This window comes from Gorilla gorilla, chromosome 5 (genome assembly GCF_029281585.2).
Source record: "Gorilla gorilla gorilla isolate KB3781 chromosome 5, NHGRI_mGorGor1-v2.1_pri, whole genome shotgun sequence".
Classification (NCBI taxonomy): Eukaryota; Metazoa; Chordata; class Mammalia; order Primates; family Hominidae; genus Gorilla; species Gorilla gorilla.
Genome location: NC_073229.2, coordinates 156869958 through 156895476, shown reverse-complemented (window position 1 = coordinate 156895476; position 25519 = coordinate 156869958). Strand labels below are relative to the sequence as shown.

The 25519-nt window shown below is 38.4% G+C and overlaps 1 protein-coding gene across 1 annotated transcript in view; it reads left to right on the top strand.

Moving 5' to 3' along the window:
* Positions 1-11825, top strand: part of LOC101125335 (pantetheinase) — a 32482-nt gene extending 20657 nt beyond the window's left edge. Inside the window, exons 4-7 of the mRNA XM_004044695.3 lie at positions 68-359; positions 800-1161; positions 8903-9073; positions 10087-11825. Of these exons, the coding sequence (XP_004044743.1) occupies positions 68-359; positions 800-1161; positions 8903-9073; positions 10087-10269 (1008 nt within the window). The 3' untranslated portion in view covers positions 10270-11825. The remainder of the gene's footprint in view (positions 1-67; positions 360-799; positions 1162-8902; positions 9074-10086) is intronic.
* Positions 11826-25519: the final 13694 nt, after the last annotated feature.

The following is a 25519-nucleotide window of genomic DNA, read 5'->3' as shown; positions in this document are numbered from 1 at the left end:
CACACTGTGATGTCCAGATCAACTTCCTAAAATAATTTTTTTTCTCTTTATCTTCTGTTTATTGCAGCAAAACCTTTTCATGGGTGAAAATCAATTCAATGTACCCAAGGAGCCTGAGATTGTGACTTTCAATACCACCTTTGGAAGTTTTGGCATTTTCACATGCTTTGATATACTCTTCCATGATCCTGCTGTTACCTTGGTGAAAGATTTCCACGTGGACACCATAGTATTCCCAACAGCTTGGATGAATGTTTTACCACATTTGTCAGCTGTTGAATTCCACTCAGCTTGGGCTATGGGCATGAGGGTCAATTTCCTTGCATCCAACATACATTACCCCTCAAAGAAAATGACAGGTAATGTGTGATCTTAAAGATATGCAGGCTGATGTAATCAGAAAAGAAAAGAAAAAAAAAACCATGTTTTTCTAGCTAACGCATACTCCTTAATACAATGTTTTCCAGCTCTTAATTTTTGAACATCTAGCTGTTAATATGCTATAGAATCAATCTCAGTCTAAATTGTTTTGTAGATTTATTTGGTTTTATTTAACTTGATTTTTTTTTCAAAATATATGACTTCTTACATACAACTCTCCCTTCTTGGCTTCTTGGTTTCATACTTTAATTGATTTCCTCTCACTTCTCTGTCTTTATCAGCATGTTTTACTGAAATTAATAAAACATATAACTTAGAGAGAGTAAAATGTGAATATGAGGTTAAAATAGTAATAACAATTATGAAATCCCTTTTTACTTTCCAATTTCAAATGATGTTTTCAACTTATTACTTCCAGGAAGTGGCATCTATGCATCCAATTCTTCAAGAGCATTTCATTATGATATGAAGACAGAAGAGGGAAAACTCCTCCTCTCGCAACTGGATTCCCACCCATCCCATTCTGCAGTGGTAAACTGGACTTCCTATGCCAGCAGTATAGAAGCGCTCTCGTCAGGAAACAAGGAATTTAAAGGCACTGTCTTTTTTGATGAATTCACTTTCGTGAAGCTCACAGGAGTTGCAGGAAATTATACAGTTTGTCAGAAAGATCTCTGCTGTCATCTAAGCTACAAAATGTCTGAGAACATACCAAATGAAGTGTACGCTCTAGGGGCATTTGACGGACTGCACACTGTGGAAGGGCGCTATTATCTACAGGTAATATTTTGATGTCAGAAGAGTTACTGGATAAAATAAAGACACTCAGTTAAATATACAGTTTAGATAAATAATGAATGATTTTTTAGTATAAGTATATCACACTTTTGGGGATTTATGTATGCTAAAAATTTTGTTGTTTATTTGAAATTCAACTTTAGCTGGGAAGCCTACAAATACAGGCTAAATTTATTTGCTAAATCTTTTTTTTTTTTTTTTTTTTTGAGACAGAGTCTCACTATGTAGCCCAAGCTGGAGTACAGTGGTGCATCAGCTCACTGCAAGCTCTGCCTCCTCGGCCAAGCAATTCTCACGGCTTAGCCTCCCAAGTAGCTGGGACTACAGGCGAGTTCCACCACGCCTGGCTAATTTTTTTGTTGTTGTTGTATTTTAGTAGAGACAGAGTTTCACCATATTGGCCAGGGTGGTCTCAAACTCCCCGAGCTCAGGTGATCCGCCCACCTCAGCCTCCCAAAGTGTTGAGATTATAAGCATGAGCCACCGTGCCCTGCCTATTTGCTAAACCTTGAAATCTTAGATGTCAGTTCAATTTTAAGCTGATTGGGAAAAGGCAGGACATTTACTTGCAGTAGCAGTATTAAAAATAAATATTCAAATTACAAATCATTATAACAGGAGTTCATTGAAAACCCATTTTATTTCCTGCCTGAACAAATTAAGCCATTTTCCTTATATGTTCACAAATGCCTATCTTGCTTTATAAAGAGTTTGACACTAAGTATACCCTGGATATGAATGGGGTTGACCACCAAGATAGTTCAATGGAATGGTTTAGTGCTGCAAAGATCCAATCTCTCATTGCTCGCAAGTGGCCTCCATGGTCCTCTCATTCTTCTCTTCTCTTCCTTGGTCTGGCCCCCATCTTATCTCACTTAACAGGGCTTCCTATTGACAGTCTGACAATCTCAGCTCCATCCAGTCAGTTCTCCATATTGTAGTTACAGAAATCACAAAAAGCTGTTTTTGATTATAATACTGTCTGGCTTAAAATTCTTCACTGACTTCTAATTGACAAATCAAATTTCTTAACATGAAAGACACACAAAGTCTAGATGTGTGGTCCCTTCCTATTCTCTATCCTCTAATCTCACTTCTACTTACATAAATCCTGGGCTTCTGCAATATTGAAATATTTTCCCATCTCCTATTTGCTAGCATATGCAGAACCTCAAGGTGTTTGCACAGATTGTTTGGTCCTTTATCCATGGCGAGCCCCACCTACTAATCTTTCATAGCACTTTTCCGGTGTTATCGTCACCAAGGGGGGTTCCTGGATATTTCCCACAGAGATACTCCTACCTCTCCAGGTGAGTTAAGTACATCCTTTATGTGCTCCCAGGACACCCTATGCTTAGCTTTATCAAAGACATATTATGTCATAGTATTCACTTACTTATTTGAGACTGAGAACCCCTTGAGTGCTGAAATTATGCCGACTGCACAGTATTTTGTTTGCTCTATGATAACTACTCTAACAATACTTTTTCGTTTTAGCAAATAAAGGCCTACTATATGCCAGGTATTTATTTAGTGTTAATGATATGAAGATAAATAAGCATAGATCCTCCTCTTGAAGAATTCAGTCTTTAGTAATGGAGAAAGACATTTGAACAGATAATTTCAGCATAGGTTGGCATGTGATTGTCCGTAGAATGCACATTTTGCTGGAGGAGTACTAAAGAGCTCCACTTAGATTAATTTGGGAATGCAGGGAAGTTTCTGGAGCTGATGCTATTATCCAGGTGAAAAACAGTAGGAGGGGATTCTTTGTGGTGTGAAGAGCATGAACAAGGGTGTGGATGCAGGCAGGAGCAGGGTCTGCAGGGAACAGCAACAGGTCAGTGCTACTAAGGCAACTGAGGCATGGCTTGCGAAGCTGGGTTTGGTGGGAAATAAGCCTGGAAGCAACATCCTGCCCTGCAGGATCTTACCTAGCACACTTAAGATTCAGCCTTTATTCTGTGGGTGATGGTCAGCTGGTGGAAGTGGTCCAGTGAAGGAATGATGTGGTCAGATCTACCTTTGAATATATCATTTTTACTACTCTGTAGATGATGGAGCAAAGACCCAAAAGACTAGATTATTAAAATAGTCTTATTAAGGGTCTGGACCAAGATTGTGTTTGTTGGAATAAAAGCAGGGCATGGAGTCTAGACATATTTAGAAAATGGAACTCAGTGGCCAATTTGATGTGGAACAGGAAAACGGAATGGAGAGTCCAGAATGTGGCAGGTTTCTGGCAAGAATGGCTGGGTGGGTGAGATGCATCTGACAGATCAGGAGGCAAGAGAGGAGCAGACTCACTGACAGTGGGTAGAGGCACAGTTCAGTTATAGATGTGCTGGTTTTGAAGTAGTTATGAGACATTCAGCTGGACCCAGCCAGTTGTCTGTTGAATACTTTGGTCTGATGCTTAAGGGAGATACTAGAATTAGAAATATTGTTTCAAAAATCAGCAAGATACAAGAGGCGATTAAGCAAACAACAGTGAATGATACGACAAAGGAGACTGTACTGACAGTAAAGAACTATTGACAAAGTAGAACCTTTGGGAGCTTCGGCATTTGGGGCAGGAAAGGACAGAGGACAAGAAACCTGCAAATACAATTAAGAAATAAAGGAAAATTTAAAAAGAGAACATCTGGTAGATGCCAAGGAAGTAGAGACTCTTGGAAGAAAGAAATCATGAGGTGTATTAACACAATACATTGACCATTATTAGCATTTTTGACTATAATTTTGGCAGAATTTTCTGAGCTCATAATGATAGGATGATGGGCAGATTATATTGGGTTGAAAAGTCAAAGGGAAGTGAATGCATTTTTTTCCCCAAGAAATCTTATCTGAGACAAGAAGAAGAGAAGCAAGACAATGGTTTAACAGAGACTCATGGTCAGGAGAAATGTGTGTGTTTGTGTGTATGTGTGTGTGTGTGTGTGTGTGTGTGTGTGTGTGTTTCTCAACAAACGAGAGAGCCTTGATTGCCTTTGTAGGTCTAAGAGAAAGAGCTACAAAAGGAAAAAATACATAACATATGAGAGGAATCAGGTCCAGTGCAGTGGCCTGTAATCCCAGCACTTTGGGAGGTCAAGGCAGGCAGATCATCTGAGATCAGGAGTTTGTGACCCCTGTCCAACATGGTGAAACCTGTCTCTACTAAAAATACAAAAATTAGCCAGGCATGGTGGCAGGCGCCTGCAATCCCAGCTACTTGGAAGGCTGAGACAGGAGAATTGCTTGATCCTGGGAGATAGAGGTTGCAGTGAGCTGAAATTGTGCCACTGCACTCCAGCCTAGGCAACAGAGTGAGACTCTGTCTCAAAATAAAATAAAATATACAAGGAATCATTACTCCTACTCAGTGTTCCAAGGTGCTGGAGGAAAGAGGGAAAAATAGTATCATGAACACAGGTACAAAATGTCCAACAACTGGAAATTAAATGAATTATATTGTAGAAGAACATTTATTGCCATAAAATTATTACCATATACCATATGGTATATTAACATATATAGCCTTATATATGTGACATTCATGTGGTATTATATTGCTATATAAATTTTTAAAATTAAAATATAAATTGTGATGTATTATTTTTAAGTTAAAAAAAGTTGCTCACAAAACAAGAGAGTAATCTCTTAGCTCGTCTTCCCTCCTTTTCCTTCCTGCCTCCTCAATCTTTTCCTACCTTTTTACCTCCTCCAGAGTCTTGGCTCTACCTAAAGAGAGTTGTGGGAAGTTCTTTCATAGTGTTGTGAGGTAGGTTAGCTTTGTCAAGTAAAACCAAGCTTTCTGTTTATCTTGCTAGACGGTGATATTTCATCTAAACGATTGGTACCAGATATGTTTTGGAATCTTCCTATTTAAAGATAATAATACATATTACTTGATATTACCAGCAGAGTCTGGGAAAATACCCAGAATCAAACATATTAATATACCTATTGGAAAACATGGGATTATTCACCTTAAATAGCTTGAATAAAAATGTTATAGCCTTATGTTAATTCAAGTTAGGTCTTAATGCCAATGTGCCAGTGGGTTACAAAAATCCTTTATTTTCAGAAGATTTTGGATTTTGGTATTGAAGATAAGGAATTTTGGTATAATATTATATTTATAATTTTTCGTAGTCTAACTGTGATGATATATTATGCTTGAAAAATCTCGATTATCACCAAAAGCTACCTCCAAACCAAGGGAAGAGACACAAAGAGAGGTAAAAGTGAAATAAACCCCTATCTTGCCACACAGATTTTCCAAGCATTTTATAGCGAATATGCATAATTTTGTTTATATCAGTATGTCATTGCAAACATCACTCAGAGTTTTGCTTTTATAGTTTTTCTTTGTTTTTCCTAAAGTTATTAATTGCCTTATTTTTTTAAATTTCGTTAATTTTCTTTGACTTTTTGTTAAAACCCCATATCTTCCAACAGCATCTCAGAATAATTTTTCCACAATATCATTTTCATAAGTTTATCTTGAGCTAAAAATAATAGCCTTTCTCTGCACTGGTTTCCCTCTAGTCATTCTGCACAGTTGTCATATTGAGATTTCCTTTACTGTCATCCTAGGAATGCTCTCTTAGCTATTTCCTTGTTTTAGGTTCTCTGTTTTTCTCCTTCTACCTTTATTTGCTCCTTTGTTCTGTTGTAGTCAACGCTGTCTAGTCACATTGCTCTAATCTGAACTGGCTGCTCTCCATGCCTTGTATACGATAGGAGTCATCCTGGAATCTCCCTTTATCCTCATGGTGAAGATTTTTCTTTACCACTTCCCTGTGTGGATTTCCTGTTTTCTGTTCCCCATCTTCCTTGTTTTGGGCTTGTGCCCTCTTTCTTGTTGTTAACAGTTTCCGGAAAGAGAGTGATCGGGATGCAAGATTTTTGAGACTCACTGGTCTGAAACTGCCTTTCCTCTTAAATTTAGTTAAGTATTTCCCTGGGCATGGAATTCAAAGGTGGTTATGACTTTTCTTCAGGATTGTGAATGTATTATATCCTCCCATCTTACGTTGCTATTGAGAATTCTGAAGTTCTTCTGATTCCTGATTCTTTGTATGTGTATTCCTCATTCCACACCTTCCCCAGAATGCACGCAGAATTTCTTCCTTTCTATTTTCTTTTCTCTTTTTCTGAAACTCTTATTATTGGGATCTTCTGCCTCTTGGATTGGGGCACTAATTTTCCGACATTTTCTCTGCTATTTTTTACTACTTTATTTTTCTCCTCTACTTTCTGAGAGATTTCCTCCTCTTGATCTTCCAAATCTTGTACTGAATCTTTTATTTTTGTTAACATGTTCTTAATTTTCAAGAACTCTTTTTTCTTGTCTTCGGAGTTTCAACACTTATTGTTGTTTTGTGCATGTATTATTTTTTCTTCTCTCTCTGAGGCTATTTAGGAAATTTTTTATTGAAGCTCCTCCCCCCTGCTTCCTTCAAGTTGCTTTTATCTGCTTTTTTATTTGCTTTTTCATGCAATAAGTTTTTCTCACATGTCTGGTAACTCTTGGGGATTACCAAAAACTCATAGAAAATTCTGACCATGTGAGTAACACTTGCCAATTTTGAGCTTCATGATAGAATGATCTAGCTGGACCTTTTGCTGTGGGGAAATCTGAGGTAAGTGTCTTTGGAGACTTCCTCTTGGGATGGTCAGGTGTCCCAGGTTTCAAGATTCTTCTAATTTCCTTCTTGAATCAGTTGCCTAATTTAGGAAATAAAAATACAGGATCTCCAGGTAAATTTGAAGTTCAGATAAACTTTGTTTTTTTTGAGAGAGTCTCTTTCTGTTGCCAAGGCTGGAGTGCAGTGGCATGATCTCCACTCACTGCAACCTCTGCCTCCCGGGTCCAAGCAATTCTCCTGCCTCAGCCTCCCAAGTAGCTGGGATTACAGGTTCATGCCACCACTCCCAGCTAATTTTTTATATTTTTGGTACAGATGGGGTTTCTCCATGTTGGTCAGGCTGGTCTCGAACTCCTGACCTCAAGTGATCCGCCTGCCTCGGCCTCCCAAAGTGCTGGGATTACAGGTGGGAGCCACTGCTCCCAGCCCAGATAAACATTTTTTTAAAAAAGTGTAAGTATGTCCCATTCAATATTTAAGACATACTTATACTAAAAAATTATTTGTTGTGTATCTGAACTTCAAATTTAACTGGGAGTCTTGTCCTGTGTTTTACCTGGCAACCCTATTCCTGAAAGATGAATCCTTGCTGACAGCATTAGGGATCCAAGTGAGGAAAATGGCCTTGCAAGGTGTGGGTGGGGGTGGAGGGGGAACATTTTCAACATTCAGTGTTATTTATTCAGGTAATCCCCTTCAACTATGTCTCTTAAACTTTCATCTAAAGACCATCCACTTTACCCTCTCTGGAAACATTCTCCGTTATTTACTGGAGTAGGGGAGGATCAGTTACCTGGTTTTTTGGAGGACTTAGTATCCAAGGCATCCTTCACAACTTTCTGCTCATTTATTTTCCTTTGACTGCCACAACTTTACTCCTAGCTCTAGGTATAGAGCAGTCGCAGTGATTAATTTGAGTGCTTTGCAGTGTAGATAGGGTTGATTCTTGGCTCTTTCTACTGCTAGTTTAGGACCTGGTTTTCTTGGGTCTGCTAAATCAATTACTACTTTTTGTATCAACATCCTAGTTTTTAAAACTGTGTTATGGTCTATCATCCTATTTTCCTACCTTTGTGGGTTAAAAAAATTAGTGTTCTTTTGAAGGATTGTAGGAAATAAAATTGAAGCATATGTTCATTCTATCTTTACCTGAAAGTTACTTCTATCCCATCTTAATACACTTGCACTGAAGTGATTACTTTCCACCTGCAAAGTGGAAACAATAAGACCAGTTAGCGGCTACTGCTTTAGTGAAGGAAGAGATGAAGGTGACTTGGAATATGCTGTACAGATGGCATTAAATGAATATGGATCTCCTTTTGGAAACTTTTCATCTGCATGGTGAGATGACTCACATACTTAGATTTTATATTCGAATAGCTACGTACTATAGTGGAAGAAAAACTTAATGGAGAAGTGTTTCAGTTCTTGCACAGTATAGAAGATATGACTTTTCCAGATTACAGGGGTTGCCTCTAGGTCAACTCTAGGGCTCATTACAACTCTGAAGCTCTTTTATTGTGTGAAACAGGCAATAAGATATGATTTACACAGGTGCCTAAATTAAACCTTTAAACACATTTTAAATTCTTGATAATTAAAATCATTAGTAACTTGAGAACAATGAAGATATAGCTGTTCATGGCTATAGGCCAAGGATCTGATTGCTTTTACATGGCTAATCTTTTTGACAGTGAATTGCAGGAGGCACTGGGGCTTAAAGCCCTTTATTTTTATTATTAGTTGTATTAATTATTCAGTGATAAACTGGATAACTCTAATGAAGAAGTAACATTATTTTACCAAATAAAGTGGCATAGGCATTTTTTTAGATCAAGAGAGTATTTCAGTTGACTTTCTCATGTTTTTTTTAAGAGCATCTAGCAGTTTATTTAATTATTTTATTCTATTTTTATCTTTAAAATTTATCCTAGCTTTATTGTCATTAACAAATGAAAATTGTATATCTTTACAGTGTATGATGTGATGTTTTGATATGTGTACACACCGTGAAATGATTAAATCAAGCAAATTCACATATCCCACATGACTTTCTTATGACTTACTGGTTTTCATGACTTCCCTAGATTTGTACCCTGTTGAAATGTAAAACGACTAATTTAAACACTTGCGGTGACTCAGCTGAAACAGCTTCTACCAGGTTTGAAATGTTCTCCCTCAGTGGCACTTTCGGAACCCAGTATGTCTTTCCTGAGGTGTTGCTGAGTGAAAATCAGCTTGCACCTGGAGAATTTCAGGTAAGAATCTTCGAATATTGCCAATTAGTTTCATGTAAGAGGAAGCACTTTTTGATATAAAAATCTGCTCAAGTGCTTACAAATATCATACAAATTTCCATTTAGAAAGGGTAAGATTATCCTTGGGGATCATGAAGGACATTGAGCAGGCTGCATTTCTTGTCTGGAAATTCTTAACATAATAATTACTGTGTCCTTGAGAATAAAAAAATATATATCTTATTTTGGGGATTATAGGGAGTTTAAAGTCTTCCAAGCAGAAAGAAGATTCAACGAGAGGAGTTTCAGAACCAGTGCCATTGGAGCCCCTTAGGATCACTGGGGAGTGATGGCCTAGGGAAGTTGAAAGGAGTCCCTCTCGTCGAGTGAGTTAAGGCTCTGTGTGATGATAGAAGGAAAAGAGACAAGGAAAAGCTGAAGAAGAGAGAATTTGACAGTGGCGGATGTTGGCAAAAATGCAAAAACTTTTTAAAGTTCAGAAATAATCCCTTGCTTCACATGTGCTCTGCCCAGCCACATTCTTTCGCTGACTTCCTGCAAGTTCTCCTCCCACTCCCCGTTCCTGGTAGAAACCACTGCTGGGGTGTGGGAGGACAATGGAATGGTGAGGAGGTTGTGGTGAGCAAGAGACAGGAGATGACAGATGCTCAGTTCAAATCCCTGTTAGTCAATTGCTTCGGGCCATTGTGGGGAGTCTTTATCTTGTCTGAGAGGACTAGGTTTCTCTTCTGTATACTGCCAAATCCACTGGTTTGTGTTTATTAACTCTTACGGCGCTTCCACAGGCAAGTAAATTAGAAGACATTGATTACGGGCATCTCACTAATAAATGAATCAGTGCCAGTTTCATAGCTCCAGTTTTTCTTGTACTTGGCAACATTTCAAATTTTTCTGATAGAATGGAATTTGGCCAGTATTTTTGTTTCTTCATTCTGTTATAGTAAATTTTAAAAGTGATTTATGGGACTGTAAAACTTGAAGGTAGCCTTTGCCTACTTTTTTGTTTTAATCAGGTGTCAACTGACGGACGCTTGTTTAGTCTGAAGCCAACATCCGGACCTGTCTTAACAGTAACTCTGTTTGGGAGGTTGTATGAGAAGGACTGGGCATCAAATGCTTCATCAGGCCTCACAGCACAAGCAAGAATAATAATGCTAATAGTTATAGCACCTATTGTATGCTCATTAAGTGGGTAGAATATTGACTTTTTCTCTTTTTTATTTGGAATAATTTAAAAAATGGTGGATGAGAAAAGAAAGATTGGTCCGGGTTAATATTATCCTCTAGTATAAGTGAATTACTAGTTTCTCTTTATTTAGACAAACACACACACACCAGATAATATAAACTTAATAAATTATCTGTTAATGTAGATTTTATTTAAAAAACTATATTTGAACATTGGTCTTTCTTGGAAGTGAGCTAATTATATCAAATAAGTATCACAAATCTTTTACGCAGAAGAAATAAAAACTACGGCTAGAAAACATATAAGAACTATCATAAAATTTACTTACAAGAAGGCTGCTCTTGTTACCACTTTTATTATATTACATATCACTTATTCAGCTCTGCTGAAAATTTCCAATGATTTTATTTGTTTGCTCTTTTAGTTTTTTACCTAAACAATACATTTTGATTCTCTTGTGGGTTGATAATGTCTCCCCAAAATTTACATGTTGAAGCACCTCAGAATGTGATTGTATTTGGAGACAGGGTCTTTAAAGAGGTAAAATAAGGTCATTAGGATGGACACTAATTCAATATGACTGATGATCATAAAAGAAGAGGCGAGTAGGGCACAACAGGCACAAAGGGAGACCATAAGGAGACACAGAGGAAGGACAACTCTTTACAAGCTAAGAAGAGAGGGCCTCAGAAGAAACCAACCCTGCCAACACCTTGATCTTGGACTTCCAGCCTCCAAAACTATGAGAAATAAATTTCTATTGTTTAAGTCACCCAGTCCATGGTACTTTGTTAGGCAGCCCTGGCAAATGAATCAAAGACCCATTCCTGTTCCTCTCCCCACCACTACTGTTTTCTACTGTAATCTGAAGCTTCAACAAAAGGCTTACCTGGTAAGAATATTCAGCTGGTCTGGGTCCTCAAGACTCCAATAGACACTCTTAGAGAAGGATTGCTGATGGATTGATAGTGAAACCCTTAGATCATTGAATTCCTCTGGAATTAGAAAACCAGAGAGTCCCATTTTAAGAAATTAGGTATTTAATATAGCATTATGTGTTCTATTTTAGTAACAGCAGAATCTCTTGACATTACACAACTCAGTGAAACAAAGAACATCATTTAAGCCAAAATATCTCCCAACTGACTGATAGACTCTGAGCACTAATATCATAGTGCTGTGATGATGGACAATTACACAGCACCAATAACAGCCATGCACTGTGCAAAGCATGCCCTTCTGCACAGGAGAGCAAGGCACTTGCAGTAGTGATCTATGCCAGCAAAACATCATTTTGAGACAAACATTTTTGTGGCAGATGTTTTTCCTAAAAAGTACTATATCATCCAAGAAATATTTGAGTAAAATCCCTTGTTCTTTTGGGTGACATTAACTGACATTTGCTTTTTTTCAAGACCTAATAGAAAATAAGAAAGCCCATAATGTATTTAGAAACAGGAATCCTCAGAGCAATTCTCTGTATTCTCATATAATTTCAATGTAAAACAGAAAACATATTGATGTGTTGGTGATAGGCTTGAATTATTAAAAACTTCAAAAACATCCTAAGTGTTTCTTTTTTGCTCAACGTTGTCAACTATAGTAGGTCTCCCTTGTGGTGTAATGAATTGCCCCCAAACTATTATCTTAAAACAACAAACATTTATTATCTTATAGCATTTCTTAGGGTCAGGATCTGGGACTGGCTTAGTGGAGTTGTTCTGGATCAGGGCCTTTGGAAAGTTGTAGTTAACTTGTCCCCAGGACTGCCATCATCTCAAGGCTCGGGTGGGGCTGGAGAAAATCTGCTTCTCAGCTCACTCACGGTGGTTGCCAGGCCTCCATTCTGTAGGATGCTAGAAAAACTTTCATAAAATGTCATCTGGCTTCTCCTAGAGCAATGATACTGAGAGAGAAAGCACATGAGAGAAAGAGCGAGGGAACTTGGATGTAAGCCACAGTCTTTGAAAACCTAATCACAGAAGTGACATCTCTTCTTCCACATGATGTTGGTCACATGGACCAACAATGGCACAACGTGGACAGAATCAAACAGAGTTGAGAATATCAGGAGGTGGGGCTTCATGGGGGCCATTTTGGATGCTATCACAGTGAATATATGTATTTATATTTATATCTGTATATATTGCAATGTAATTTAAAAAATAGGATTGTTTTCCTTTTCTTTTTGCTATATGTGATATGTATTTCAAAATACACTCCCAATAGTTACGTCTGAAAAGCACTACACTAAAAAACTTTCTATACATTGAATAATTAAATTAAATAATCTAATAATCTCTACTTTTGGTCCATAGTAAATTTAAGTTAACTGTTTGCCTTAACTACAGTTTGTGGCAAAACCATCTCCTTTTAATATACACAAGGGACTTTTTTTTTTTTTTTTTTTTTTTTGAGATGGAGTTTTGCTCTTGTTGCCCAGGCTGGAATTCGATGGTGTGATCTCAGCTCACTGCAACCTCTGTCTCCTGGGTTTAAGTGGTTCTCCTGCCAGAGCCTCCTGTGTAGCTGGGATTACAGGCTGGGATTACAGGCATTCGCCACCATGCCTGCCTAATTTTGTATTTTTAGTAGAGATGGGGTTTCTCCATGTTGGTCAGGTTGGTCTCGAAACCCGAGCTCAGGTGATCCACCCGTCTAGGCCTCCCAAAGTGCTGGGATTACAGGCATGAGCCACCATGCCCGGCCCGTGGGACTTTTGCATTCATTTTTCAGAAGCTTACTTTGTAGGGGAACATACATTAAAAGGTAATAAAATAAACAGCATAAGTTCCAGAATTATTAATTCATGAAGTGCAACCACTAGGAAAAGGGGTCTTAAAAACATCACCCTCTTTACTGGATTCTTTGAAGAAACCAAGTTTTTTTCCTAATAATCTGTTTTATACACAATATATACCAAAAATATATAAATATATAAGTATATAACAAAAGTGAAAGAAACTGACTCTTAATCACAATGTTCTGAATAGCAAGAGGAATACTAAAAAAGTCAACTAGAAAGTCATGTCAACGTCAAAATCTGTTCTGAAACACATCACTTTGATTTTATACTGAAAGCCGATACCTCGAATTTCCTCTGCTTCACTGTCCTGTGGTTGTACTGGGCATGTTCCAAATGTATCACTTTTATTTTTATTTCAATAATTTCAAGTGTTATTTTAGATTCAGGAGGCACATGTGCAGGTTTGTTACATGGGTATGTTCAGTAATGCTGAGGTTTGGGGTGCAAATGATCCTGTCACCCAGGTGATAAGCATAATACCCAAAAGGTAGTTTTCAGCCCTTTCCCCCTCCCTGTTTCCCAGCTGTAGTAGCCCCTAGTGTCTGTTGTTATCATCTTTATATCTATGTGTACCAAATGTTTAGCTTCCATTTAAAAGTGAGAATATGCAGTATTTGGTTTTCTGTTCCTGCCTTAACTTGCTTAGGATAATGGCCTCCAGCTGCATCCATGTTGCTGCAAAAGACATGATTTTGTTCTTTTTTATGGCCGTGTGGTATTCTATGGTGTATATGTACCATATTTTCTTTATCTAACCCATCACTGATGGGCAACTGTGTTGATTCCATGTCTTTGCTATTGTGAATAGTGCTATCATGAACATACGAGCGCACGTGTCTTTTAACAATTTCTTCTCTTTTGGGTATATACTTAGTAATGGGATTGCTGGGTCAAATGGTAGTTCTGTTTTGAGTTCTTTGAGAAATCTCCAAACTGCTTTCCACAGTGGCTGAACTAATTTACATTCCCACACCAACAGTACAGTGTTCCCTTTCCTCCACAGCCCCACCAGCAGCTGTTATTTTTGACTTTTTAAATAATAGCTATTCTGACTGGTATGAGATTGTATCTCATTGTGGTTTTGATTTGCATTTCTCTGATAATGAGTGATGTTGAGCATTTATTCATATCTTTCTTGGCTGCTTGGATGTCTTCTTTTGAGAAGTATCTGTTCATGTCCTTTGCCCAGTTTTAATGGAGTTTTTTTTTCTTGTTGATTCAAGTTCCTTATACATCCTGGATATAAGCCTTTATTAGACCTTTGGTCAGATGCAGTTTGCAAGTGTTGTTTCCCATTCTGTAGGTTGTCTGTTTACTCTGTTGATAGTTTCTTTTGCTGTGCAAAAGCTCATTAGTTTAATTAGGTTCCACTTGTCAGTTTTCTTTTTTGTCCCAATTGCTTTTGAGGTCTTAGCCATAAATTCTTTCCTAAGGTTGATGCCTAGAATGGCATTTCCTACATTTTCATCTAGATTCTTGTAGTTCCCAGGTCTTATGTTTAAATCTTTAATCCATCTTATCAAAACAATCTACAGATTAGCACTATTCCTACCAAACTACCGAAGTCATTTTTCACAGAATTAGAAAAACTATTTTAAAATTCATATGAACCAGAAAAGAACCCCAAGAGCCAAAGCAATCATAAGCAAAAAACAAAACAAACAAACAAATAAACAAAAACAAAGGCAGCGGCATCAGATTATCCAACCTCAAACTACAGTAAGTCCACAGTAACCAAAACATCATGGTACTGATACAAAAACAGACACACAGACCAATGGAACTGAATAGAGAACTCAGAAATAAAGCTTCACACTGATATAGTTTGTATATTTGTCCCCACCCAAATCTCATGTTGAATTGTAATACCCGATACTGGAGGTGGGGGTCTGGTGGGAGGCATTTGGGTCATGGGGATGCAGCTTTCACAGCCTGGTGCTGCTTGGCGATAATGAGTTCTCACAAGATGTGGTCATTTAAAAGTGCGTGACAGTCCCCCTACTCTCCCTCGCTCCTGCTTTTGCCATGTGAAGCACCTGCTCTTTCTTCGTCTTCTGCCATGAGTAAGTCGTCTTCTTCCTGAGGCCTCCCCAGAAGCAGATGCTGGCACTGTGCTTCCTGCACAGTCTGCAGAACCATGAGCCAATAAAACCTCTTTTCATATAAATTACCCAGTCTCTGGCATTTCTTTATAGTAATGCAAGAACAGTGTAATACACACACCTACAACCATATGATTTTTTACCAAGTAGACAAAAATAAGCAATAGGGAAAGGACTCTCCATTCAGTAAATGGTGCTGGGATAACTGGCTAGCCATATGCAGAAGAATGAAACTGGACCCCTACCTTTCACCATAATTTTTGTTTTTGAAAAGACAGTAAAATTCTTAGATGAGGAGAGTATCCTACACTTACAATAATACTTAGGCAGCATGCTCTAGTGTGCAATGGAATTATTGTTTTAAGTACAGAAAATGTAAAAACAAATCTATGTTCTAATAATATTCTTACCTATTTGGGGTTCATGTAATTTAAATGAAACCTAGTAGATAAAAATGCTATGTAAATATGGGACCTAGTAAATCTAAATATCTGTAGCACTTCAAATATGATGATAATGATAAACCAATCTTAAAATATGAGGAAAGCACCTATAAATTAATAGTGCTGCATTATAGTGCTGTTACTGTGTATACCATTTTTATCATGGCAACTTGTAGATTAAACATAAACAAAAGCTTGTACCCTTCAAAAGTGAGATCTATTTTTTTCTTCTTCTTTTTTTTTTTTTTTTTTTTTGAGACGGAGTCTCGCTCTGTCTCCGAGGCTGGAGTGCAATGGCATGGTCTTGGCTCACTGCAACCTCCACCACCTGGGTTCAAGTGAGACTCCTGCCTCAGCCTCTCGAGTAGCTGGGACTACAGGCATGTGCCACTACACCTGGCTAATTTTTTGTATTTTTGGTAGAGACGGGGTTTCACCATGCTGGCCAGGATGGTCTCGATCTCCTGACCTTGTGATCCGCCTGCCTCGGCCTCCCAAAGTGTTGGGATTACAGGCGTGAGCCACCGTGCCCAGCAGAGATCTACTATTTATCCAGAGTTCTTAGTGAACCCAAGGAGAAGGTCATGGAAAAGTAACAAGATCTAACGTGAAACAATGATGAGAGGGAAGGAGTAAAGAAAAGGGGAGGGGAGGAGAACTAATGAGAGTTCTCCAAAATACAATAAAAACCTGGCACTTTCAAAAACTGAATATGAAGTTTCTTAAATTGGCAAGGCAGAGTAACGTGCACACACAGATGTACATGTACTGATGGCCACACACACAGGCCAAAGCATATTTGGGGACCCACATTTGGACACAGTTGCAGACTAAAACGTGAGTCAGCTGTGTCTCTACTTCTAGAAAAGTGCTATGACAGAGGCCGGGCGCAGTGGCTCACGCCTGTAATCCCAACACTTTGGGAGGCTGAGGCGGGCGGATCACGAGGTCAGGAAATCGAGACCATCCTGGCTAACACGGTGAAACCCCGTCTCTACTAAAAATATAAAAAAATTAGCCGGGCGTGGTGGCGGGCGCCTGTAGTCCCATCTACTCGAGAGGCTGAGGCAGGAGAATGGCATGAACTCGGGAGGCGGAGGGAGCCTCCGTCTAAAAAAAAAAAAAAAAAAAAAAAAAGTTTGTTTGGGTGTGGTGCTATTGACACAGGAAACAGACCATATATTCCTTCAAAAGCCAGCCTTCAAAAATGCCCTCTTACAGGGAAAAGCAACTGGCTTGTGGTAGAGGGCTGACTTCTGCTTAACAGTGATGTCCAGGTGATAATCTCATTCTCCTCCAGCCTCCAGGCATCTCAGGAGTATCTGTCTGTTACAGTGTTTTTTTCTATTCATAGCTCAGTACAGTTGACACTTGAGCAATGCAGGTTCGAACTGCACACATCCACTTATATGTAGATTTTTTCAATAAATATATTGAAAAATATTTTGGAGATTTGTGACAATTTGAAATATCCTGCGGACAAACCACATAGCTTAGAGATATTGAAAAAATTAAGAAAAAGATAAGTAATGAATGTATGTAGAAACTAATTTATCATTGATTGCCATAAAACATATACAACTCTATTATATAAAGTCAAAATTTATCATAATACACATGCACTTACAGACCACACATAATCCCATTTGCAATGAAGACAAATGTAAACATATGTAAAGATGCAGTATTAAATCATTACCACATAAAATTTACTGTGGTATTACATATTGTACTACTGTAATAACTTTATTGCCCCTTCCTGTTGCTACTGTGGTGAACTCAAGTGTTGCAAGACTCTGCTTCATGCCCTGTGACACTAATCGTCTTTGCATGAGCAGTTCCTCTTCAGTAAATTGAAGATTGCAGCAAAAAGTGATTTTGGGGTTCTTGTGTATTTTTCACTGTGTTTAGTGCAATACCACAAATCTTGAATAACACCATGGGACCCACAGGAAGTGCCACTAATGATGGTAGAAATGCTTCCAAGAAGCAGAGAAAAGTCACATTATAAGAAAAAGTTGAATTGCCTGATATGGACCATAGATTGTGGTCTATAGCTGCAGGTGCCCCTATTTCAGACAGACAATTGTATTTTCTATTTTCTATGGGTTTCTTAATACCATTTTTTAAACTTACTTTATTGTAAGAATACAGCAAATAATACATAATACATATACAATATGTGTTAATCACTTATGTTATTGGTAAGGCTTCTGGTCAACAGTAGGCTATTCATAGTTAAATCTGGGAGGAGTCAAAAATTACACCTGGATTTTTCACCGTATGGCAGATGGGCACCCCTAACACCCACATTATTCAAGAGTCAACTGTACTTGTCAAATTTCCATAGCCAGGCATGAAGATTTTAGAGCTTTCCTAATCCTGGACTGTGGTTTCAATTTAAACTTAGAGAATTTGGGCTTACTAGAGTCATTGATTTTGGGGGCACAGATGCTAGAGACAGGAAGATTTCTCTGCTCTGGCTTGTACCCCACTAAGACTTCAATAATTGCAGGATCAACAGGACACTGTGTTTGGTGGTTTGCAGACAAGAGTACACTGGACTGATGACACTCACTTGCAGTTCTGAGACAGGACACTGGGATGAGTGGAGCCCAGGTGCTAGGATCAGGATAGAAGGGCCAGCCGAGCAGCTGATGGTAGCTCAGGAATGTGGTCTATGATCATGATAACACAATGCTAATTGTCATGGGGAATGGTTTTGTCCCAGAAGGTGGGACCAGAGAATGCTCGGTGGGGTACTGTTAGACTGACTGTCTTCATCCAGCTTTTGGTCCTTTTCTTTTTTCTTTACTAAATTCATCTTTGTGATGACAGGAGAGCTTCAAAGCATTTTCCAACAGAGATTTAGGGAGCCAGCAGAGGCGAGGGAAAGAAGATAATGTGGGCATCAGCTCAGGACATTTTCTCCATCTCAATTCACTCTTTTCTGTTTATTTCTCTTAAAAAATGCCAAACCTCCCCAAAAATTGCTGTGGTGTTTTCATCCTTCTTTTGCTGAAAGTATTCACTTTCAAGTTAATGGAGAAAACAAGGGAGAGGAAAAGTCTCTTATATCTCTACAAATAATCTGTATAAAAATTTAAAAAAATAAAAACAACACAGAACTTTGAGGTTCTTAGAGCACTCAGTCCTTGGAGAGGGTTCCAGTTGCCGGAGTCTGCTGGTGTAGTGAAGGATGCTCTCACTGGCCCTAAACCCGCGGTCCTGCAAAATATTCAACATTGCAAAAAGGAAAGAAAAAGACCAAACAATTGTGAAGTACAAAAATGCCCCCACAGTATTCCATGACCTCCTCACCCTAACATTCTGGAGGCAAAGCATGCTCCACCTTTCACACCTTCCAAAGGATGGCTGCTCTTTTCCCACGCTGGACCAGCCCCTCAGCACCTTGCTCAGTGCATTCTACCACACATGTGTAGTGGCCCTAACAGGAGTTATTGTGTTTGTTTTAAATATATTTGAAGTGTGTTTTAGTGTTGCTGAGGTATAATAATAATACGCACTTTTCAAGTACCTACGAAAACTAGGAACTTTCTCACACAAAACAATCCTGTTAAGCAAGCATTATTTATTTCATTTTAAAAGGATAATGATTGATACATACACACAATATAATACTATGCACCCATAAAAAAGAACAAAATCATGTCCTATGCAGTAACATGGAAGGAGCTGGAGGTCATTATCCTAAGCGAATAGGAACAGAAAACCAAATACCACATGTTCTCACTTATAAGTAGGATCTAAACATCGGTTACTCATGGACATAAAGATGAGAACCATAGACACTAGGGATTACTGGAGGGAAGAGAAGGGAGGGGGCAAGGGTTGAAGAACTAACTATTGGGTACTATGCTCACCACTCGGGTGATGGGATCGTTTGTACCGGAAACCTCAGCATCACACAATATACCCTATGTCACAACCCTGCACATGTACCCTCTGAATCTAAAAAAAAAATGTTGCAACAGTTTACAAAACAATAAAAACTACAGGATGACATTCAGACTTAGAGAGGTAAGGGATTATGGTCCCCTACTTATAACATTTTGACTTACAAATTTTCAACTTACGATGATGCAAAAGCCATACACATTTAGTAGAAAGTGTACTTCGAATTTTGAATTTTGATATTTTCTTGGGCTAGCGATATGTGGTATGATATTCTCTCATGATGCCGGACAGTGGCAGCGAGCCAAGCCGCAGCTCTCAGTCAGCCACGTGATCACAACAGTAAACCACTGATACCACACTCCACAGTGTATTCAGTACATTACATGAGAAATTCAACACTTTATTATAGGCTTTGTGTTAGTTTATCTTTCCCAACTGTAGGGTAGTGTTAAGTGTTCTGAGCATATTTATGGTAGGCTAGGCTAAGCTCTCATGTTTGGTAGGTTATGTGTATTAAATACTTTTTTGACTTAATAATATTTTCAACTTATTATGAGTTTATTGGAACATAGTCCAATAAACTGCAATATAGGCATCTGTAATATATTCAAGGTTAGCCAATAAGTTGTTGAGCTGGAATAAAAGGCCTAGTTCCCTCTACCTCAAATATACATCCCCTTTAGACCTGGCACAGTGGCTCACATCTGCAATCCCAGCACTTTGGGAGGCCCAGGCGGGATCGCTTGAGCCGAGGAGTTGGAGACCAGCCTGGGCAACATGGCGTGACCCCCTCTCTACAAAAAAACAAAAACAAAAGATTAGCTTGACATGGCGGCGTGGGCATGGCTCTGTAGTCCTAGTCCCAGCTACTCAGGAGGCTGAGGTGGGCAGATCACTTGAGCCTGGGAGACCGAGGTTGCACTGAGCCAAGTTTGCACCACTGCACTTAAGCCTGGATGCAGAGTGAGATCCCATCTCAAAACAAACAAGAATGTATATCCCTTTTAACCATGCCATACTTTCTCTTTAAAATTGTATTAATCTGCATAGGCTAGGTTGTGATGTAGTAAAAAATAACGCCAAAAATTTTATGGCTTAATACAACAAAAGCTTATTTCCTGCTTATGCAGAGTCCTCTCCAGGGCAGCTAGCCTCTATGCCCACAGGACCACAGGCTTTTTTCATTTTGTGTCACCTCCTTGTCAACCTGTGCTTCCATAATTTCTGGAGCATGAGAAAAGAATATGGAGGAATTGCACATGCCTCTTAAATGCTTTCATCCAGAGTGACGCATGTCATTTTCAGTCATATTTTATCGGTTAAAGCAGGTCATATGGCCATGCCAAATTTAAATGAAGTAGGAAGTGTAATCCCCTGCATGTCTGCCATGACACATCAGGGCTGATGTTATCATTCTTTTATTCTCCAACGTATAATATCATTACACTACTTGTCTTCTGGTCTATTACTTTGTTGTCAGCCCTATTACCTGTTAATTACAAGCCAATACCACCTGTTCCTTCAAGGGCAAGGCTGACATAAGGTCTATACATTCCCTATCCTTTCCATGGATCTGAAGGCAATTTTACCTTTATCCTCTTGTCCAGAGAATGGAAAGGCATTATTAACATTTTGTATGTAATGCTTTATAGTTCACAAGACATTTTAAACATGAGTTTTACATATTTTACAAGGTAGGCACATTTTTCTCCATTCTACATTAGAGAGCAGAGTGTCACATTCAAAGTTCCTAATTTATGTGTATCAAATCCTTAAACCAGAATCATTCAACTTCATGCTTACTGCTTTCTCTACCACTTTATGTTGCTAGTATTTTCTTACTAGCAACTACCTGAATGCTACCCTGTGCTTCTTTAAGAATTCAATGTTCTTATGTGCTTGACTTAAATGTCAAGCCCATTTAAGTTTTGGATATTGATTTGTTGCTTAACAATTATTACAGCCAAATTTATATTGCATCCTTACCTTTCTAAGAGAGATATGCCACATTCCTCAAAGTCAATCTTGTAGCTTTAATAGCACAGACCTTGATACAATGCAGTGTGAGGGTTAAGGTGAAAGTACACAATTAATATTTAAACTTATATATGTGGAACAATGATCATAATTAATCACATCTGTTGATGTGGTGTGGAGAATAAGAATTTTTCTTGGGACATTAGGAGAAGACTGGCAACATAAAGAAAGAGAATTTTTCCGGCTTGGAAAATAAATTTAAAGGGATCAATGAAAATACGTTAACAGAAGAGTGAGCTCTTTTAATCTCGCTATTTTGAAATTAGTTCTGTTTGGTGGTCCAGCTATAGAAATACAGCAAAGGTGCTTATCAGCATGAAAAGCTATTTAATCATCCACACTTTCTGGAAACTTTGGACTCCTGGCAAAGCAAATAGGGCCCAGGTGTCACTATGGTAGTAGATTATCTGATAAATAGTTAATATTTGGACAAGATGCATTCTAGACATGTTGATTGGATAAACTTTGGAGATGTTAAAAATATTAGGATTAGAAATTCTGTTTTATTAGATTATGTTGATTTAATGAAATTGGTTTTGAACCAGTTGACTTTTTTTCTTCCTGTTTTTGGTAAAATTTTGTTTTGCTCCATTAAATAGAACTAACAGAGGGTTTGTTATCTCAATATGAGTAAAAATTAATTGAAAAGCCTGCTATCATGTGTACCTAGCTAGTACTGGAAAACTAGTTGTTGTGGAGATCAATTACAAAAGCACTGTGGTAAGAAAATAAAATCTGATAGCCTGACAATAACTTCCTAAAATACACACCTGTAATTTAATTTTACTGGAAATAAATATGTGAAAGTTATCTTCAGAAACTGCTGATAAAATGTTATACTATTTTTATAGATTAAGACAATTACAAACACCATTTTGAAAATGGTTTGGAATTAATGTTACTGTGTTGTTTCACCTGCCTAGCATTTAATTAATAATAGTCTACCCATTCATTCATAGACAGGTGTTAAGTAAAGTTCTCATTCATGTAGTAGCCTCATGTAGTTTCCCTCTCCAGGTATTTTAAGGGTCTGTGGGAGAAATCAGCTAAAGAGATGGGAAACTCTTTAATTTAAATTAATTATTATTTTTTTTTTGTTTTGAGACAGGGTCTGACTCTGTCACCCAGGCTGGAGTGCAGTGGTATGAACACGACTCACTGCAGCCTCGACCTTTTGGGCTCAAGTGATCCTCCCACCTTAGCCTCCGAACTAGCTGAGACTATAGGCATACACCACCACACACAGCTAATTTTTGTATTTTTTGTAGAGATGGGGTTTCACCATGTTGCCTAGGCTGGTCTCAAACTCCTGGGCTCCAGCGATCCACTGGACTTGGCCTCCCAAAGTGAAGGGATTACAAGTGTAAGCCACTGCACCTAGCCTAATTTAATTTTTATTTGCAAATTCTTGGTAGTGGTTAGGAGCTAGAACTCGATTCAGACAAATCTGGGATCAAATTCCACAGCTGCTTCTTAGTAGCAACTGATTTAATTTTCAGTTCCTCTTTTTTTTTTTTTTTTTTGGTAAAGTAATGGTTAAAAACAACGTCTATTATTTAGAGGTGCTATGAGAATAAACATGGGATTTCATGTAATTCCCTCAGCCTAGAGACTAGTACAGGGTTAGTCAAAGCTCTTCCTCCTCCCCTTCCTTCCTTCTTTTTCTCCTTCTCTTCCTCTTCCTCATTCTCTTTCCATGTTTCCTCTCCCTCCTTCTCCTCTCCTTTTCCCCTCCTCTTCCTTCCTCCCCTCTTCCTTCTCTTCCTTTTGCTTATTCTTCTTCTTTGTTACTTGTTACTTTCTTATTACTGACAATTGCCAAGCTTAGGCTGCACCTGCACACCCAGTATGTTCAGGCTCTGCCGTCAAGAGTTCCCAAGATGCACAACAAGGGTCTGAATGACACATGGTGGAAAATCCGCTATTGTAAATTGTTCTAGTTTCTCCCAAGCAAAGGTAAAGTTTGTTTCATGCTGGGTCACTCCTTTCTGGAGGAGGAAGGATAAAAATCCACGTCTTACAAAAATTTGTAGAATGCTGCCCTCTATAGGTACATGTAAATATAATATCTGGGTAAGAGATTCAAAGTTCAATTAGAAATTAGCATTCAAGGTGTAGTTTCTTACGGATGGTTCAGAATGAGAAAATACTCTTCCTGAAATGTATAAGTTGAGTGGCTTGTTGACATGCTCCTCCATTTCTGGTGGCCAACGAATGGATATATAGACAATCCTCTAACGCTCCACTCTGCAATAATTCAGAGTAGGTGGTATCACGATGAGTTTATTTATCAGTCAACTTGTTTTCTGAAAGGAGTTTTGGGAGATGAATGAGACCTGCTAACAATTGGTCTGTCCTCAGGGCTCTGAACTGAACACAATTTTTGGAGGACGTCTTTGCTTTTTAACCTCCATATTATTATTAGCTTCCTTAACTGTTATTTACTGAGCTTCTACTGAGTTCCAGGGGCTGTGATAAACCTTTTATACAGAAATATTCCAAATATACTAAGATATTTTTATGTAAATGCTCTTGATGTGCTAAGATATTTAGATAGACGCGCCCCGATATAATATTTTATCTAAAACGTAGGCATCTACATGAAGTTCTCTACACAGTGAACCAATTCAGTTGCTGTTTGATTCCTAACCCAGAAATGGCTTCATATCTTTTGCAATGTTAGTAGAAGACATTATTGTCATGTTCTGTACTTATACACTCTCTAGTTATCATAATAATTATTAGTGCTGAACTGCACTGTAGCTTAATCTTTAAGGAAATATATTATTTACTACCCTTTGTAGTCAGGAATAAAGTGTTATAAAGTTGTCTTACATAGGGAATCTATTTCAGTTCTGGTTCTCAATACTTTAAGTTCAGAAAATCATTTCTCTAAATTCCGTCAGATATGATCAGACTATTGGAAACTGAGCCATATTTTTTTTTTTCGGGCAGAGTCTTGCTCTGTCACCCAGGCTGGAATGTAGTGGTGAGATCTCGGCTCACTGCAACCTCCGCCTCCCATGTTCAAACGACTCTCCCTGCCTCAGCCTCCTGAGTAGCTGGGACTACAGGCGTGCACCACCACACCCAGCTAATTTTTGTATTTTCAGTAGAGACGGGGTTTCACCATGTTGGCCAGGATGGTCTTGATCTCTTGACCTCGTGATCTGCCCGCCTTGGCCTCCCAAAGTGCTGGGATTACAGGCGTGAGACTGAGCCACTTTCAACAGAACTCACCAAAGATGATTTCTAAACCAGAATGAGTCTAGTCATTTACACACATGGGAGAAATAAAATAGCAGCACAAGGAGATAGAACTTTGGAGATAGGCCTGTGTATAATACCAAATTCCTTAGCTTCCTTGAGCATCAGTCTCTTTAACAAAAACAGGATTAATGTTTCCAGACTCTTGGTATTGGCAAGAGGATTAAATTTGAAAATGCAATACAGGACCAGATATCCAGTAAGCACTCCGTAAGTGATTGATTGCTTACTACTAAGCCAGTTGGATATACTTATTTCAGAACAGCAGTACCTTCATGATATAAAACTCCTTGGGAAACCTAATATTACTTATAAATTACTTGCTAAAAATTATTTTAAAATCAGAGTAAAGGGAATTTATCTGCTTACAGAATACTTTTTAGAAAGCCATGATAGTTCTGTTGGATCATCTTTATACACAATAGGAATAGAACTGCACAACTGACCATATCCCATGTCCCATGCCAGGAAGCACTCAGTTCTGGACAAAGCCAGGTCTATGCCAATGTGATTTCAGGGGATTTAAGCCACATTGTTTGTATCAAGACCTTTCTCCTGCCAGCCCCAAATTCCACGTGTGGAGACATTATTTTATGTATCGAAGACCTTATTATTTGCCTGTGTACTTTTAATGGTGAACATCTCTAGCCATGGTCATATTCATTTTGCTGCTGAAAAGTTGGG